The sequence below is a fragment of the Marmota flaviventris genome, chromosome 4, assembly GCF_047511675.1.
Source record: "Marmota flaviventris isolate mMarFla1 chromosome 4, mMarFla1.hap1, whole genome shotgun sequence".
NCBI lineage: Eukaryota > Metazoa > Chordata > Mammalia > Rodentia > Sciuridae > Marmota > Marmota flaviventris.
This window is the reverse complement of record NC_092501.1, coordinates 157,597,983-157,616,134: the sequence shown is the minus strand read 5'-3', so window position 1 is coordinate 157,616,134 and position 18,152 is coordinate 157,597,983. Positions and strand designations below refer to the sequence as shown.

General features: G+C 40.2%; 1 protein-coding gene across 1 annotated transcript in view; it reads right to left on the bottom strand.

Moving 5' to 3' along the window:
* The window catches only part of Itgbl1 (integrin subunit beta like 1), a 241,944-nt gene extending 224,752 nt beyond the window's left edge, over positions 1-17,192 (bottom strand). Inside the window, exons 1-2 of the mRNA XM_027938908.2 lie at positions 16,911-17,192; positions 15,845-16,062 (exon numbers count right to left, since the gene is read on the bottom strand). Of these exons, the coding sequence (XP_027794709.2) occupies positions 15,845-16,062; positions 16,911-17,008 (316 nt within the window). The 5' untranslated portion in view covers positions 17,009-17,192. The remainder of the gene's footprint in view (positions 1-15,844; positions 16,063-16,910) is intronic.
* Positions 17,193-18,152: the final 960 nt, after the last annotated feature.

Sequence of the window (18,152 nt, the reverse complement as noted above, 5' to 3'; positions counted from 1 at the left end):
ATTTTAGGTCACAGGACAAGGACAAGCTGTTATCAACAGGCTCCATATAATTTCCTGTGTCCCTCACACTTCTCCCAGCAACTGACCTGACATCATTTAACATTAGCTGGAGCTCCCTGACAGGATCCTAATCCTTGCCTTGGAGCTGTAACTACACTTGTTTTTTTGTGTGTGAAATTTCATGCACTTGGGTAACAAACTAAACAGGACATTTTTCTTAATAAAGATACAGTAATGAAAAGTAAGACACGTTATAAAAATCACTATCAGCACCTACAAGCAATGAATTTGAGGTTTATAAAGAAGTATTTCAAAGAATTTTTTACTATTAGAAAACGGTGACCTTAAATTTTTTTTCCTCAGTAGACTACTGCAATTTTGAAAGCATTAAAAAAGAAGCTATCTTTTAATATCTGTGCCTTGTTGAGTATGGAAAATTAAACCACACAAGCAAAATGTGGGTTCCTGGATGTATGCTTATGTCCTTTAAAGTGCCAAAAAATTTCACTGACTGCATAAATGAATAAGATATAACCACAGAGAATAGCAATTAGCATTAGTGATTAAAATTAGTATTATTTACTATGCTAAACATGACATTCAAATTCCATCAAGAAGTCTCAACGCTGCAAGAACCTAGACTTTTAGAATGTGCAACCCATGTTGCTATCGGCACTGTTTACCTTTCCCCTACTTCTCAAATGGTCTTTATTTCCCTTCCCCACCAAACTACTCTCACTTTTTAAAAATCTCATTTGCAGCCACATGCTTCTCCTCTGACTTCTGTATAGCACACATTTACCCCTGTAGTTACCACTTGAGGTTCCTTGTGTGGATTTGTGTTTCCACCTGGTGTCAAGGACTTCCTCCAAGGGTTCCCTGAGGGCAGGTCAGCTAGTGGCTGGCCTTTGAGCTTTCACGGTTGTTTGGAAAGCTATTTCACTCAGAATTGGCTTGTAGGTTGACATCATTTTCTTAGTACTGTAAAGACGTTCTTTCCCTTACCTCTGACTAAGGGAGATCTGCTATCACTCTTATATTTAGTCCTCTCTATATATCCAACATGTGTCTTTTCTCTAGTTACTTTGAGATATTTTCTTTATCGCTGATGTTGAGCAATGTCACTGTGAACATTCTTGAGGCTTACAGCGCTCCTTGCGCTGGGTCATATGGTTTTCACCAAATCTGAGATGCTTTCATCCATTATCTCTTCAACTATTGGATAATGCTGCTCCCCTCTCTCACAGGCACAGACAGAAGGCAGCATATTAGACCAGAGAGCATCTCTTGGCTCTCGGTGTCTGGTACTTCCCTTTATGTTTTCCTGCAGTATTAGGGAAGAGTTTTTATGGTATGGATTTTTACCTTTCTATATTAGGCGTGAGAAGAAAGTTCAGAAAAAAATAATAGATGTCATCTTTCCCCGCCCCTTTTCATCCTGAAACCTCTGTTTTATGAACAGTTGCTCCTCATTCCTTTGCCCTTCTCAAAAGTATTCCAGCATTACCTCCTCAGTTTCCCACCTCGTCCAATACAGCCCCCTCTGCTCTCCCAGGTGGGAGATGCTAAACACTTTAATCTGGAATGAAGAGAAGGTACAATGCTTGGCACCAGAGCACATCTTCACAGCAGAGTTCAAGCTTCATGCACAGAGCACTTTCTACCTCTTGGTACTGCAACCATAAACCTGTTACTCAGTTTCCCAAAGACAGGAATTGCATATTTTAAGGTGGACGCAGTGGTGCATGCATGTAATTCCACCAGCTTGGGAGGCTGAGGCAGGAGGATCACAAGTTCAAAGCGAGACTCAGCAACAGCAAGGTGCTAAGGAATTCAATGAGACGCTGTCTCTAAATAAAATATAAAATGGGGCTGGGGATGGGACTCAGTGGTTGAGTTTGAACTCGGTGCCTCTAAGTTCAATCCCCAGTACAGAATTGCATATTTTAGACATTATAACCTCTATACTATCCCTGAACTGTCTTTTGTAGTAGTTAATTAATGGTTGCTGATTAAACAAATCACAATTACGTAATACAACATAAATATGTTAAACTCTTATTTCACATCCATATGTAAATCCTTGGCTCTATATATAAGAAAGCAGTCGATTTTCAAGGTTTGCATTCCTGAAAATATGCTATTTTATATGAATAACCTTTCTAATAGTTGCATACATATTGAGTCAAAAATATTTATACACATGTCGACTTCCAAACTGTATTCTAAATTTTAAAATTAATCAAACCATATCAAAAAAAATAATCTCTAAAGAGTCTACAGTTTCTCATTAGAAGAAGGAAAGCATACTCTGCATTAAATAAATGATCTATGGACTATTGGGGTTGATCAGGTTACATATAACAGCTGCCTGACCATCCAGCATGTGTAAATACCAGTTAGATTTTTACAATCACCTTGGCCAACAATCTCTCTGAGAGTTACAATATCTATACTAAACCCCATGGCAGATAGAAGTATTGCCCGTGATGTGCCACCTTGCAGAACAAGGTGAATTTTGAGACTCACATAAAGAGTATTTTATTGTATTTTTATTGGCTGTATACAGATAGCTGGGCAATTAAGAATGGACACCAAGTCTACTGGCTTGGTCCTGTGACTCCTTGTGTCCACTGACATGTGGCTGTGAAGTGCAAGTACAGGTTCAGAGACAAAGCTTTAAGAGACTATGGAAAGATTAGACAAACTCTAGATAGGGTAAAGGGGAGGGAGGGGGCAAGAGGATAAAAAAAAAGATGGTGGAATGAGATGGACATTACTATCCTAAGTACATGTATAAAGAAGACACAAATGGTGTGAATATTGTTAGTATACAAGCAGAAATATGAAAAACTGTGCTTATGTATGTAATATGAATTGTAATGCATTCTGCTGTCATATATAACAAATTAGAATTTAAAATAATTTTTTTTTAAATTGTAAAAGATAAAAGAGAGAGAGCGCACGCACGCAGGTGCTTCCTCTGATCCCAGTACTACTGTCCTCCCCCATGACAGAAGCAAACCCTGGCTAGCATAAGAATACCATGCAGCTGACTTAAGCCCAGCCCACAGTCTGGAATCCAGCCATGCTCTAGCTGAACCACACACACACAGGAGGGAGAAACAAATGGTTGCTTTCCTTTTAAATAAGCCCCTGGATTTGGGGGTGGTTTGTAAGTCAGCATTCTTACGTCAATATCTATAAAGTCCTAAGAAATAATATGATAGAAAATAAGATATGATTCCAGCCCTTGAGTATATAATATCCTTGGAATGGCTTGATAATAATAATATTGACAACAATGGTAAGAGTAGCTGCTATTGAGCATGAAATACATGCCAGGGACTTTTCCAAATCCTCATGTACTCAATTACACTATGAGAAAATGAAACAGAAGCCAGAGGAAATCCACTAACTTTACAAAATCACGGGGTTCACCATGGGCAGAATCAGCTTTTGAACTGGGGCAGTTCTTCTCTTTCAGTCTCCTCACTATACTGCCTCGAGAATTTTCACATATGAAACAACATTTAATTATTGCAGATTAATACCCCACATGGTAATTCAAATTTGCAGAGAGGGATTTAGTATGACCTGAGCATCTGTAACCTGGTGGCATGGTGCTACATGGTGTAACTTAATAAGCGGAATGGACTACACAGTTCTGATGTCAGACAACATGTGATCTTCAACCTTTCCTCTTTCTCTGTCTCCTGGCTTTATCTTTGCAGTAGCAAGATCACTTACCCTGCCACAGGTCGTTAGAGTTCAACACCATGCAATAGTCACGTAGCAAACCCAGACAAATGCTGACTGTATTGTCATTACCTTAGTTCAGATTCACAATAAACTCATTATTGTACTTAAACAGATGTATCCTGTGAAATTTTGCCCTTCCAGAAAAAAAGAATTTTGTTTTCTGGACTATTGCACTCCACTTCCTAATAACCCCTCACATGCCATTCAACCCCTGGTTCTCTTCCTGAGCTGCCCAGTTGACCCTTCCATACAGAGGGTAGCAGAGACTATTATGATTTTTGAAAACTACACATCTAGGAGGTGAATTTTGAGACTCACATAAATAGTATTTTATTGTATTTTTCTTGGCTTTGTGCAAATGGTTGGGCAATTAAGGATGGACACCAAGTCTTCTTATAGAACAGTAATGCCCATGTTCTACCACCATGTGCCATGGGCATTCATAAATACAGTCTTCCCTTGGTATGTATGGGGACCATTCCAGGAACCCCCATGGATTCAAAATTGTGCCCTTGTGTAAAGTGGCATAGAATTTGCATACAACCTATGCACACCCTCTCAGATACTCTAATGCAGCATAAGGATATACAATGAAAAGGTTATGTAAATAGCTGTCATGTTCACTGTTCCTTATTATAAGGAAATAAGGACCAAAACAACAAAAACAAAAAGTTTGTACACGTCAGTTATAGATGCAGTGTTTCCTGAATATTTTTGATCCACAGTTGATTATATCCACAGGTGCAAAACTCACAGACATGAGGTGCAGAAGATAATTCTTTGTGAAACTGAGAGTTCTAAAATCCTCAAAGAATGTCAAGTTTTCAACGTAAGCCAAAGGTAACAGAATTTTCTCTTTAGTGGTCAACTACGGCAAAATCTTCCCACCACTTCACTGAAACTGCAGTCACTGGATTCAATTCCTGCTGCTTTGAGTGGTTCATCTCCCACTATCTGATGCTAAGATACCTTTGCCTTCCAGACATCTTTTGGAGATGTTTAATGAATGCTTAACTCAAATGAATTTAACTCAACTGGGGCTCAGAGAAGATAAGTGACTTGCCAAAGATCATACAGGGGGCTTGGGGTATACCTCAGTGGTAGAATGCTTGCCTTGCCTGTCCTAGGTCCTGTGTTGAATCTCAGTAACACACACACATACACAAGAAATAAAAGTTCACACCGTAAGAAATAATAGTAGAGGAAGAACAAATCATTTTTGTTTTTATTTCCAGTTCCCAAGCATTTTCTAGAACAGTGTGCCCTACTCCATCCTGTCTGTACCTGCCCAAAGGAAACATTACTAACTCAATAGAGACCAAGTTAATGATAGGTCGCTCTGCTACCACTCAGATCTTAAAATTCCACATCTCCCATATTGGCAGGGATATTTGAAATACAGAATGAGTAGATTTTAGGAATCCTAGGCAGGCTGATGATGATGTGTGGGGGATGTCCCCAAAGCCTTCGTGTCATGACCCAAAGCCAATCTCCAAGGCGTAAAGCCAACCTTCGTGAGGATGTAATACAAAGTGTTCAGTGTTCTAGAGACTCTGTCTTCCCCCACTCTGCATTTCTGTTAGTTCTCATTGCTTCCATCCCCAAAGGCTAGATACACATATTAAAAATTGCATGCCTTTTGAATTTTGAAGTTCATATTATGAATAATTTTATGAGCAAAAAGGAGTGAATCTCTAATGTGGTATATTCATAAAAGCCAAAATACATAATACAAAAATAATGAAAGTTAATGTCCAGGAAAATCACAAGTATGTAGATTCAGCCCATCTGCCTACTATTTCTTTCACTTTCATAGACAAAGAAAATTACAGGTTATCGAGGAGTTTCTTCAATCGCTGACTCAGGAGAATCATTCTCACATGGATAATGGTTGCTACTAAATGCAGTCACTCCAAGAACTCCAACTACAGCTGGGAAAATGCTCTATCTTGGTATGACCAATAATTTTGTCCCAGTAATTTCTGTTACCTTGACTTCGTTTGACAGTAAATGCATAAGGGACTCCTGCCCAGTACCTCCCCGTTTTTTTTTTTTTTTTTTGGTGCAGTGTGACATAAGATGGAAATAAGAACTACAATCTGCTTTTCCAGGAAAAAAAATATCAGCAGAAGTTATATTTTGCAATGTGAAAATATAAAAATGATGTCACTAAAAATTATACCTTCATTTCAGTTCTCCAGAATTCATGACATGGTTTTGGGACAACTTTAATATTAAGCTTGGAGATAAGCCTACTATTGATTTTAGAAGGAGCAACTTTCTTCTCAGAGCAACTTAGTATGTAAGGTGGAGAATAATTATTTTGAATATTTCTTAAAGTTATTATGAAAATTGAATGAATTCAATGAAAAATATTTTCAAGCAAAGCATGCAGCAATATAAGTTGATATTTTCCCATTATTCTTCTGTATTACGAATGTAGCATTAAATTCAAGACTCAAATCCATCCAAGAAGGCAAGTGAGAGAAGTCTCTCCACTACATCAAATATTTTCTTTCTTTAAATAAATGAATTATTTTCAGGTCAAGACTGCTCTTGGAGCTTATATAACTAATGCTGTTGACCAAGAAAATAAAAGTCTTTTGTATTTTGGAAAGGAAAAGGCTTAAATGGCCAAGTCATTTTGTTTAGAAAAATAACCAGCTTTGTCTAACTATTTTGCACAGCAGAAAATGATAGCTTTGAAAGAGCAGTAATGATCAATTAGGAAATACATTTACCATGTTTTGATTTTCTGACTTGGCTCCTCATTCTCCCCCTTTGACTAAGTCACAAATGTACAGCTAATGCCTTGCCATAAGAGAAGTTTCTAGGCAATATCCAAACTCATTGACCTCTTTTAAAAGGATATATTTTTTTTAGCCTGCCTTTTTTCTAGGAAATTTCTTGGTAAAATCATGAAACAGGAAACTAGGGTGGGTAACTATTCACTTGGAATAATTTGATGTTTGAACCAGTGACTCTGTACAAACAATTACAATGCTAAGACTCTTGGCAGAGGAACGTATTCTACCACAAAAGTTAAGACTGGGGTAGCTCAAGGTCAAGCCAGGCAGTACCCTCACCCAGGGCTGACTTTCCTTTTCCCGTTATAAAGCGTCATCCTTCTACCCAGCCTTAAGTAAGATGATTTAGAGAAGACAAAGAACGAGTTCTATTACAAACTATGGTTTCTCATTTTCCAGGAAATGTGATTTCTTGAAAAGACAAAGCACTCTTTTTCCAAAGAAAATGAGATTTGCAATCTCCTTCCAGCTCCCTATCTTTATCAATTTAAGAGTTAATGGAAAATAGCTTGAGAATTTACCTGCATGGGGCTCTAAAAACACTCCAGCAAATCCCCTGGCACACACAGTCCCAGGGGTGCCAGGCTCCTCCAACTTCTGAGAAGTGATTCTTGCACTTGAATCCCAGACCAGGATTGGAAGCTAAATTTCCCAAAGGACAAAGGCTTCAGATGGTCCAGTTCCATAGATTTGAAGCTTCCCTTTGCCAAGATCAGCACTGTACAAAGACATGTTATTAACACTCTGTGTGGCTGGGGACTTCTTCATGTGGGTCTGCAAACCAACCTGCTCTAGTGGGGACAGCTGCATATACATGCAACAGCCAGTCGGCCAGAGAGCCTCCGTGTGCACCTCTGTGTGGCTGTGTGTGCAATGTTAAATGTGAATTTGAAAGGCCAAGTTTTCTTGTATCAAAAAGCACACAGCAATAACATAAAATAGAAATTGCCAGAAAGTTCACTAATAGTTCATTAAAGTAATATATCCCTGCCACAAAACACTACACATTAAAATTCTATTTCATATATATTATTAAATGAGAATGAGGGCCAGGATAGACCTTTTTTTTTAGGAACAATATTTTTCATTTTATTTTTTTTGTTTGTTCTAAATAGTTACACATGACAGTAGAATGCACTTGGACACATCATGAATAAATGGAGTATAATTTCTCATTCTTCTAATTGTACATGATGTAGAATCACACTGGTTAAGTAATCATATATGTACACAGGGAAGTAATGTCTGATTCATTCTACTATCCTTGGTACCCCTATATACCCTCCCCTCCCTTCACTCCCCTCTGCCTAAAGTAATTCTATTCTTCTAGCCACCCCCACACATTGTGAATTAGCTTCTGCATGTCAGAGAAAACATTCAGCCTTTGTTTTTTTTGGTGGGATTGGCTTATTTCTCTTAAAATGATAGTCTCCAGATCCATCCATTTACCTGCAAATGCCATCATTTCGTTCTTCTTTAAGGTTGAGTAATATCCATTGTGCATATATACCACACTTTCTTTATCCATTCATTTGTCGAAGGACACCTAGCTTGGTTCCATAGTTTAGCTATTGTGAGTTGAGCTGCTATACACATAGATGTGGCTGCATCACTATATGCTGATTTAAATTCTTTGGTATAAATCAAGGAGGGAGATAGCTGGGTCAAATGGTGGTTCCATTCCAAGTTTTCTGGGTAATCTCCATACTACTTTCCATAATGCTTGCACAATTTTGCAGTCCCACCATCAATGTATGATTGTGCCTTTTTCCTCATACCCTTGCCAACATTTATTGTTGCTTGTATTCTTGATAATTGCCATTCTGTCTGGAGTGAGATAAAATCTTAGAGTAGTTTTGATTTGCATATATTTGTTGATTGATTGTATTTCTTCTTCTGTGAAGATTTGTTTTTGTGACATTAAGTTTTGTGAGTTCTTTATATATCCTAGAGATTAATGCTCTATCTGAGGAGCATGTAGTAAAGATTTACTCCCATTCTGTAGGCTCTCCTTTTTCACGTTACTGATTGTTTCCTTTGCTGAAAAGAAGATTTTTAGTTTGAATCCATCCATTTATTGATTCATGACTTTACTTCTTGTGCTTTAGAAGTCTTGTTAATGAAGTTAGGTCTTAGGCTGACATGGTAAAAATTTGGACCTACTTTTTCTTCTATTCAAAAACCAGACAAAGACACATCAAGGAAAGAAAACTTCAGACCAATTTCCCTGATGAACATAGATGCAAAAATTCTCAATAAAATTCTGGCAAACCGTATACAAAAACACATTAAAAAGATAGTGTACCACAATCTAGTGGAGTTCAACCCAGGGATGCAAGTTTGGTTCAACATATGGAAATCAATAAATGTAATTCATCACATCAAAACACTTAAAAACAAGAATCATATGATCATCTCAATAGATGCATAAAAAGTATTTGACAAAATACAGCACCTCTCATGTTCAAAACACTAGAAAAACTAGGGATAACAGAAACATATCTCAACATTGTAAAAACTATCTAAGGTAAGCCCAAGGCCAACATCATTCTAAATGGAGAACAATTGTAAGGATTCCCTCGAAAAACTGGAACAAGACAGGGATGGCCTCTTTCACAACTTCTATTCAACATCATACTTGAAACTCTAGCTAAAAAATCAGACAGATGAAAGAAAGTAAAGGGATACAAATAGAAAAAGGACAACTCAAATTGTCACTATTTGCAGACGACATGATTCTATACTTAGAGGATCCAAAAAATTCTACCAGAAAACTTCTAAAACTTACAAATGAATTCAGCAATGCAGTAGGATATAAAAATCAGCATCCATACATCAAACATGTTGCTATACATCAGTGATGAATCTACTGAAAGAGAAATTAGGAAACTACCCCATTTACAATAGTCTCAAAAATAAAAATAAAATAAAATAAAATACTTAGGAATCAATCTAACAAAAGAGGTGAAAGACCTCTACAATGAAAACTACAGAACACTAAAGAAAGAAATTGAAAAAGACCTTAAAGATGGAAAGATTGTCCTTGTTCTTGGATAGGTAGAATTAATATTGTCAAAATGGCCATACTACCAAAAGTACTATGCAGATATAATATTCCTTTTAAAATCCTAATGACATTCTTCATAGAACTAGAAAAAGCAATTATAAAATTCATTTGGAAAAATAAGAGACCCAGAGTAGCCAAAGCAATCCTTATCAAGAAGAGTGAAGCAGGAGACATCACAATACCAGAGACCTTAAACTATACTACAGAGCAATAGTAACAAAATAGCTTGGTATTGGTACCAAAACAGACACATAGACCAATGGTACAGAATAGAAGACACAGAGACAAACTCATAAAAATACAGTCATCCCACACTAGACAAAGTCGCCAAAAACATTCACTGGAGAAAAGATAGACTATTCAACAAGTGGTGCTTAGAAATTTGGAAATTCACACGTAACAAAATGAAATTTAACCCCTATCTCTCACCCTGCATGAAACTCAATTCAAAATGGATCAAAGACTTAGGCACTAGAACATGATAAGACTCTTGATGACACAAAGCAAGAGAGAGGGACAGAAGAAAGAAGCCTGTGTGGGGGTGCACATTTGCATTTGTATGCATATGTGAATGTTTATAACATACTTATAAAAGCAAAGGGAAATATTAACACATATATCCTAAATTCATATTGATTAACCGCAGGGATTAAGATTAAGACTAGAGAGAGTTTCAGCACACACGCTTATCATCCTTGGACTCAATCACATATGCTTAGGTCAGCAGAAGCAAGGACCTCAGTCACACATCCACAGTAGGACTAAATTCTCTCCACACCAAGTCACCAGAAGCAGATTCTCTCCCAGAGCCTCCAGAGAGACAATGAGCCCAGTCAGCTTTCTGACCTGCATAATTCTAAGAAAATACCCTTTTATTGTTTGGGCCACAGTCTTGTGGTCCTTTGTTATAGCAGCAACAGGAAACAAACACAAGGGCAGAATATGAAAAACAAGGCATTTTTTAGTCTTACTTCAAAACTCTTCGGACAGAGAATTCTCCAAAAAAGGACCACGTGGGGGTCACTCACCTCAAGGCTATGAACACTGTGTGTCTCAAGGTCAGATGTAACTTTCTATGTCTGAGGCCCATTGAGCTGAGCAGCCTTTAGAGGATTTATGATAGCAAGAGACGTGGGATGTCAGTTTTAGCATCATGTCTCAAAATATATAGACTTTTGAGAAACCTATGGAGGAGGTATATACTTTGCAAATTTAAAACACGCCACACAAATAAATTAGTTCCCATATGTTCTCTTCTATTTCTGGGGAAAATTTACCTAAAAAAAATAAAATAAAAAAACTACTGAACTTATCCCTTTTCTACTAAATGAGATCTAAACAACATAATGTTATAAATATGCTCTTCTGGAATGTTCAGGGGCAGGGATCTTGGATCTTGGGTAGAGCTGCAGAGTGCTTTCCACGTTAGCCAGTAAAATTGAGAAAAAATGGTGTGCATACTTGGCACCTCATTTCAGGATGAAAACCTTTAACTGTCATATGTCACTTGGGGTAAGACAAGATGCATCTACGGAAAGAAGTGAATCTCCTAGGGTGAACTCCAAAAGAGACTCAGGGGAAGCAGGTGGCAGAGAACTCCAGATCATCTTCTCCAAAACCACAAGTGGCACAAAGACCACCATGAGAACACACCAAAAGAACAGCAGGCACGAGGTGTGTGTGGTTGATAATCACCTCCCTCAGAAAGAGGGTGGAGGGACAGACAGCTTCTCACAAGCTCCGTGCCTCTGACCTGGGGGCACAGAGAGGTAGGTCTACATCTCAGGGCCAGGCAGGGAGAAAGAGGCGAGAAGCAGGATTGGATGAGACGTGAAGAAAGAAAGAAAGGTGGAAAGCAGAAAATGACTAAGAAAGGGAAAACCAAAAAATAATCCTGCAAAATAGGCTTGGAAGGAAATTATTCAGCAGTCTAAGAAAGAATGCAACCCAAGGAAAAAGCAGGTCAAAGAGTCCTCAGACAGACCAGGAAGATCCAGCAAGCCCAGTGCTCGAGAACAGGGACGTGCCAATCCCACTCAAGTTGCTTAAGCTCAGAAAAGTCAGAAATAGCTGCAAGAAAAAAAAAATGAGTCCTATTTATATATTAGGGGTGTTTCGATGTATTTTAATTATCTTATACTATCTGTGCTTACACATATAAACCAATGTTTATAAAAATGTCTTATATATAATCTGAATAAATGTATAAATCAGCTGCATCTTAAATGTATTTATACTTAAATACAGAAATTATTCTGAATATCATGCATCATGATATAAGGTTCTTCATTTCCATAAGGATGTTGTCCCCCCAAAAAACCCCTAAATTTCAAAGGAATTAAGTAACTGGGTCAAGGTGAACACATCAGACAAGTCAACCAGGTCAATAATTGAGATGAGATGCCCATCCAGTCCTGGACCTACTGCTGGTCAGTAGGGCACAGGCTCTCCCTGTGTGAGCACCAATTCTTCACTGTACAGCAGCCCCCGGTAAAGATAGTTGTTTTCATAAGGACTTAAAATCACTGGCTAGGAGTTGCCAGGTCTTTCTCCTGCCTTCTTTATCCCACCTACTCTCTCTCTCCCAGGCTCAGACCTACAAATTCATCATCAGTTTTAATTGATCATCTTACCCACCCTGTTGATTCTGTTATTAAATAGCCTTTAAATGCCCTCCTTCCCCCCGTGTCTGCCCGCTGGACTTACATGTATGCAGGACCTAAGCTCCGTCACCCATGAGAGCAGGCTCAGCTCTCCCTCGCCACAGATCTCCCACCCCCTCACAGGGCCAAGCCAACCCTGTGTCCTTCACAGTCCCCAAACAACCCCATGCCACCGCTCCTGAACCTTTACCTTTCTCTGCACTCAGAATCATCACAGCCTGCCTTTCAGATTTAAAACCCCCCTATCCTTAGAGACTTCCGTTAAATGCTGCTTCTTTTAAAAGAACTTTGAGCCACAATATTTAATCCCTGCCTCCGAGGAATCCTTGAAGAAACTTGTAGACATTTTATCCTGCACTGTACCACAGGTATTTGGGACTTCTCTCAGCCTCTTGACTCAAAGCTGAGGGGCCATAGAGCCCTCATCTTTCACCCCCTTCAACAGCAGAAGCCTAGCAAACACTTAGTACTCCATAAGTGTTTGCTAAGTTGCATCCAATTAGCGTTCCCAAGTACTAAAACTGTACTGTTTTTCTTTCTTTCTTTTCCCTGTGGTACTAAGGATTAAAATCAAGGACATCTACCCTGAGATACATCTCCAGAACTTTGTATCTTTTGAGACAGGGTGTCACTAAATCGCTGTGGCTGGCCTCTAATTTGCCTCAGCCTCCTACCTCAGCCTCCCAGCTCTGGGATTATAGGCGTACACCACCATGCCCAGCTAAAACTGAACTCTTATAAATGACATATTTCAAAAGCATTTCAAAAGCATTCTTAAGAAACCAACATTTTACTTAAGTGTAATCATAGTTGTTTTGGGGGTTACCCAGAGATGCTTTGCAAATATCAACTAAAAGTTTGTTTTCATGAAAACATCTTACTGTTCTCAAAGACACAGTCACCAAAATTAGTTTATCCACTAACAGAGGATCACATCTGTAGGAACAATCACTGGGCCAGACCTCCATGCTATAGAAGTCAGGGAGAATCATGAGCCATGAACAAGTACACGCTGCAAGAAATAGATTTTTGATAGTCTGAACATAATCACTTTCAACCAGCTAAAACTAAAATAAGTAAGTTTCTTATGATTCACAGGATAACAATCCCAAAGGATTTCACTTTAAAAGGGCACAGTATGTCTAATACAGCTGCTCTGAGGCTTGGCCAAAATAACTATCCTTGCTTGACCTTTTGGGCCTTAAATCAATAACAGACACAGAATACATGAAGAAAACTAAATTGCTCTCACTGTACCAAATGCCCAACAACCATAAGACAGTTTATCTGCTGACTATCTGTCCATCCATCTATCCACCCACCCATACTAGCCCATGATTTACACATCACTATCATCATGTTTAATCTAGAAACACATTAATATGCATTGAGCATTCACTTTGTGTCTGACACTATCTAAGTGTTTCATATACATTACACCTCACAACAATTTTGAAGGTAGTCACTGTTAAAATTTCTATTTTACACATGAAGAAACCAAGGCTTAGGATGTTCAAGTGACTACCCCAGTTGACACAGCTGGTAAGGCTGGGATTTGAATCCTGCGGCACAGATTTCCCCAACAGCACACTCTTCACCACTGATGATAAACTACCAGAGCAGGATTTTGTTTCCTTCATGGAGGTAGAGAAGGCTTCTAGAAGTTACACTATTTTTGGAAGACACCTGCAGGGCTTATCACAGGTGGAGGCCCAGGTGTACATACAAATGGAAAACCGGCTATGTTTCCACACTAGTTATACAGTGGGAACTCCTTCTTGATACTGGAATTGAGAAACTAAATCTGAAGCATGCAGCAATCTGAAACTTGACCTGAGCATATGTGTAAGAACTCTTCAGGGCCTGGAGGGCATGGTCAGAGTATTGTCAGGGGCAGATTCTGCACAAGGCCCTGGAGAGAAGCCTCAATGGCTTTGTCAGCAAGGTGAAAATGGCAAATGAACACAACTATTTCATTCCGCATTGCAATAAAGAGAAACATTTTGCCTTGTATATAAATGTACCCGCACATGACTCAGTACTGCATTTCTACCAGGAAGGAATGTGGTGACTACAATGTTATGAATAAACAACAAATCACTTTCCACTGGAGGAAAAAGGTCCCTATCTACCACAGCCTTCCTCTGCATAGGCGGCAGCCAGGATTCTTCAGCAGGGAGGTTTATCTGGTGACACTCATTTGCCAGATTCGTCAGTTGAAGGCTGCATGTCAAACCTTCTCTAATGAAACAACAAAGAAAAAGTCCTGGAAATTTTGTTCAAAACTCTTAATATTAAAGAGGGCTTGTCAGAGGCAATAAAAGCCAGAGAAGTTGGGTAACAGTTGAATCAAGAATGAAATATCAGAGACATTTAGCTCTCATTCCAAAGGGTTGGTTACTCTTAATAATTCTGCAACATGTGGGGCAGATGAAGTTAGAATAACAAGCTGTGGAAATCAGTATTTTAAAGATTGGTAAACAAACCACATAGAAACACCTGTGTCTCTCCAAATTACCTCCAGGACTATTTATTTTTCCCCCACTGCCAAACAGCACATATATTGAGAACTCTCACAGTATACATCTGGGCCCAGGTGCCAAGAAAAAAAAACATTTTGCTATAAACTCATTTCTGATCTCTGTGTGTTATTGTTGGATGTCTCAGTATTAGCTGCATCAAGAATAAAATAAGTTGCTATTTTTCCCCCAATTCATTTGCCAAACCCTACTTGGAATGCATGGTGTTGTCCCTCACTAATGGAGTTCCTGTATGGGTGACAGTGAACTAACTGAGGCTCTTGGCCTCAAGTAAATGACTCGTTTATATGAAACTGGTAAAGAGGTCAAGGGTTGTTTCTCTACCAAGGAATTTCTTGACCCTTTCCAATATCAGAACCTGAATCACTTCTTAAAAATGTGCAAGGGAAATGAATATTTTGCTCCACCCTAACAAAATACCAAGTTCGACGGCAGCTCAAAAATTCAAACAGCTAAAACAATACAAGAACAATTGCTTCGAAGAAAATATGTGCCTGTTTATTTTTTTTTCCCTTGCTCCAGTTTTCTGATGTGCACACCTCAGTGAACTAGACCCGTTTGTAAGTGTAAAGGAACAAATCAGAATTCAAAGACAATTCCATTCTACCCGCATGGAATTCAGGAAGGTAATTTCCCCATGGAAATAACAGACAGACTTATAATCTTCAAATATCATGATTGACATTCTGGATGGGGGAGGTGAGTCCAGCAGAGTAACCCCATGAGTGAGGATATGGGGAATTTGGTCCATATAAGGAACTTTAATAGTGGCAAGGGGGATTTAGAATTAAGTGAATGAAGATTACAAATGTTGCCTCCAGGTAAGCTGGGACGCAGGGGAGAGGAAAGTATTGGGATAAAGGCTGCCAGTCAGAACCCACCTGCAGAAGTGCCACCCCCGCCGTCCGCAGTGACTCACTTGGTGCGGTCTCAAGGCAGGCGCGTCCCCGCCCCTCGCAGCCCTAAGAAGTGGCCCAGTCCAGCGGGGCCGGGCCTCGGCCTTACCTGCGCAGGTGCTCCCGTCGTAGGTCTCGCACACCCACTCGTGGCACTCACACAGCGGCCCAAAGTAGGTGCCCGGCTCGGTCACGTGACAGATGCAGACGCCGCACTCACACCGGCCCTGGCCGTGGCACAGGGCGCCCCCTGGGGGCTGCCCAGGTGCTCGGCACCGGCGCTCCGACTCGGCCCGGGACAGCCTGCAGGGGGCGCCCGACGAGCTTCTGAGGGGCGACAAAAATCAAGGCCAGGCCAAGGGTCAGACACAGACACAGCCCTGACTGCTCCCAGCCCAGTTTTCCTGCCCCGTGTTCACCCCACAGGCACGGGTCTGCAGCCTGATCCCTCTGGGAGCCCCTACAAAGGCTGTGTTTTTCCCAAATCGGTACCATCCACCTGAGCAATAACCACGATATAAAATATGACCTTCTTCCTGGTGGATAGAGGTGACCTAGCCCTGCCCTTGGTGGTCGGCGCTGAATCTTATATGCACATTTAGATCAAATGCAAATGATCTTTCAGGTCTTCTTAAAAAATGTTCCATTGCTATCTGCTGGCCAGAGGGTGGTTATTTGGTGGAAAAGAAATGAAGATACAGAAGGAGTTACATATTGTGGTCATATAAGAAATAAAGCTTTTTAAAATTGGCTTCAAAAAGCAAATGAACTATTTAGCAATTGTGATGCACCTCAAAAGTCTCTTTCAGAATGCAAAACAGACTCCATGTAGATGCTGTGGGAAACAGACAATGCAGTCTTCTGGGCTCTGAGATCGTTCTGTACTTGTAAAAGTACACCTTTAACTCGGGGCAGAAATTCCTGCTGATATGTGTTTGCACAAGGATAAATGATATTTTTTTCTCCAATGATTGTATTTTTCCAAAGGAAAAGCAAAGGAGAGAGATGAAGCAACACCAGGGTAGACATAAGGAAAGCAACAGCAACAGGTTGAAGACCGTTTATCGCATGCCCAACTTAGTGTCTGCTCTTGGCTTGGGACAGCCGTTTGCAAGCTTCAACCCTGCCACGCAAAGCAGGCAGCTCTGCCTTAAAGAACAACAAACCTCACTTACCTCAGAGATGGCGAGAAGCTCTGAGGAACAGCTGACAGCCCTGCGAGGAGCAGGGAAGAGGCCAGCAGCAAGAAGTGCCCGAAGCCCGGGGGACACATGCTGAGCTCCGGGCTGTGCGGCTGGCGGGCGGGCGGGCTGCACTTCTGCAAGGTGGGGCTCAGTGGGGGGAAGCGGCAGGAGGCAGAGGCACCACCAGCAGATGGCCGGGCAGACGGACCCAGGGACACCCAGGCTCACAGGTCCAGGCTCCACCCGGAGTGGCAATCGCGTTGATGAGCCGCCTGTGAGGATTTGGGCAGGCACTGCTCTGGGCGGGGTGCTGGTGCCAAACCCCTCGAGTGGAGAGTCTAGGCAGGGAAGTAATTAGAAACAGTTGTACAAGCAGATGGTTTATTTTGACATTATATCTATAAAAAAAAAAAGTATCCTGTTCACAGATTTGAGAAAATCGTTACTTTTTTCAAGTAGAGGCCCCAGAAATGTTTGACAAGAGAATTCTGGGGCTGACTGATATTAAAAGAACTGTTAAATAACCCCCCAAGTTGCAAAGAGGCAGTGGGGAGGCTGGTGACAGCCAATGTGGACGCTGGAGGAGGAAATGACTTTGGCCACACACTTTTTAAGTAGATGCTCCATTTGGGTATGGGGGAAGGGGGTGAGAAAAACTGGCAAACTACAACTTTTTCTTCTATTTATTATCCTTTGTTTTAAACTGTGGGTATTTTGTTTCTTTAGTCTCTAAAGAGTGTGTCATGATTCCCTTTGCTCCAGCCAGTCGCTTATCACACCACATTTTTTCTTGACTTGGACAATTCAGATTGTAGCTGTCCCAAATTCACCCCATCCTCCCCCTGATATTGAGTGTGAGAAAACAAAATAAAATATCTATTTATAGTACGAATCATACTGAAAAGAAATCAGTACTAGGTGCTGGTCCCTTAATATATCCTCTCTCTAATTGTGACAATGACCGCAAGTTGGTTTATGCATTTCACATCTATAAGGTGCCAGGCACTGTGCCAGCTGGAGGGGTACAACAGAGAACAGAGGCTTGGTCCCGCTCTCTCTGTGTGCTGTTGGCTAGTAAAACATTAATCAAAACAAAAACAAATACAAAGGACAAATAGGAGGAAAGAAAAGTTACTTCCTGATTAGATACAGGCACTCAGTCGCCTCTAAGAAGGTGGCATTTGTGCTAAAGGCTGAGAGAAGAATAGAATAAAATGGGGTGATTATGGGAGG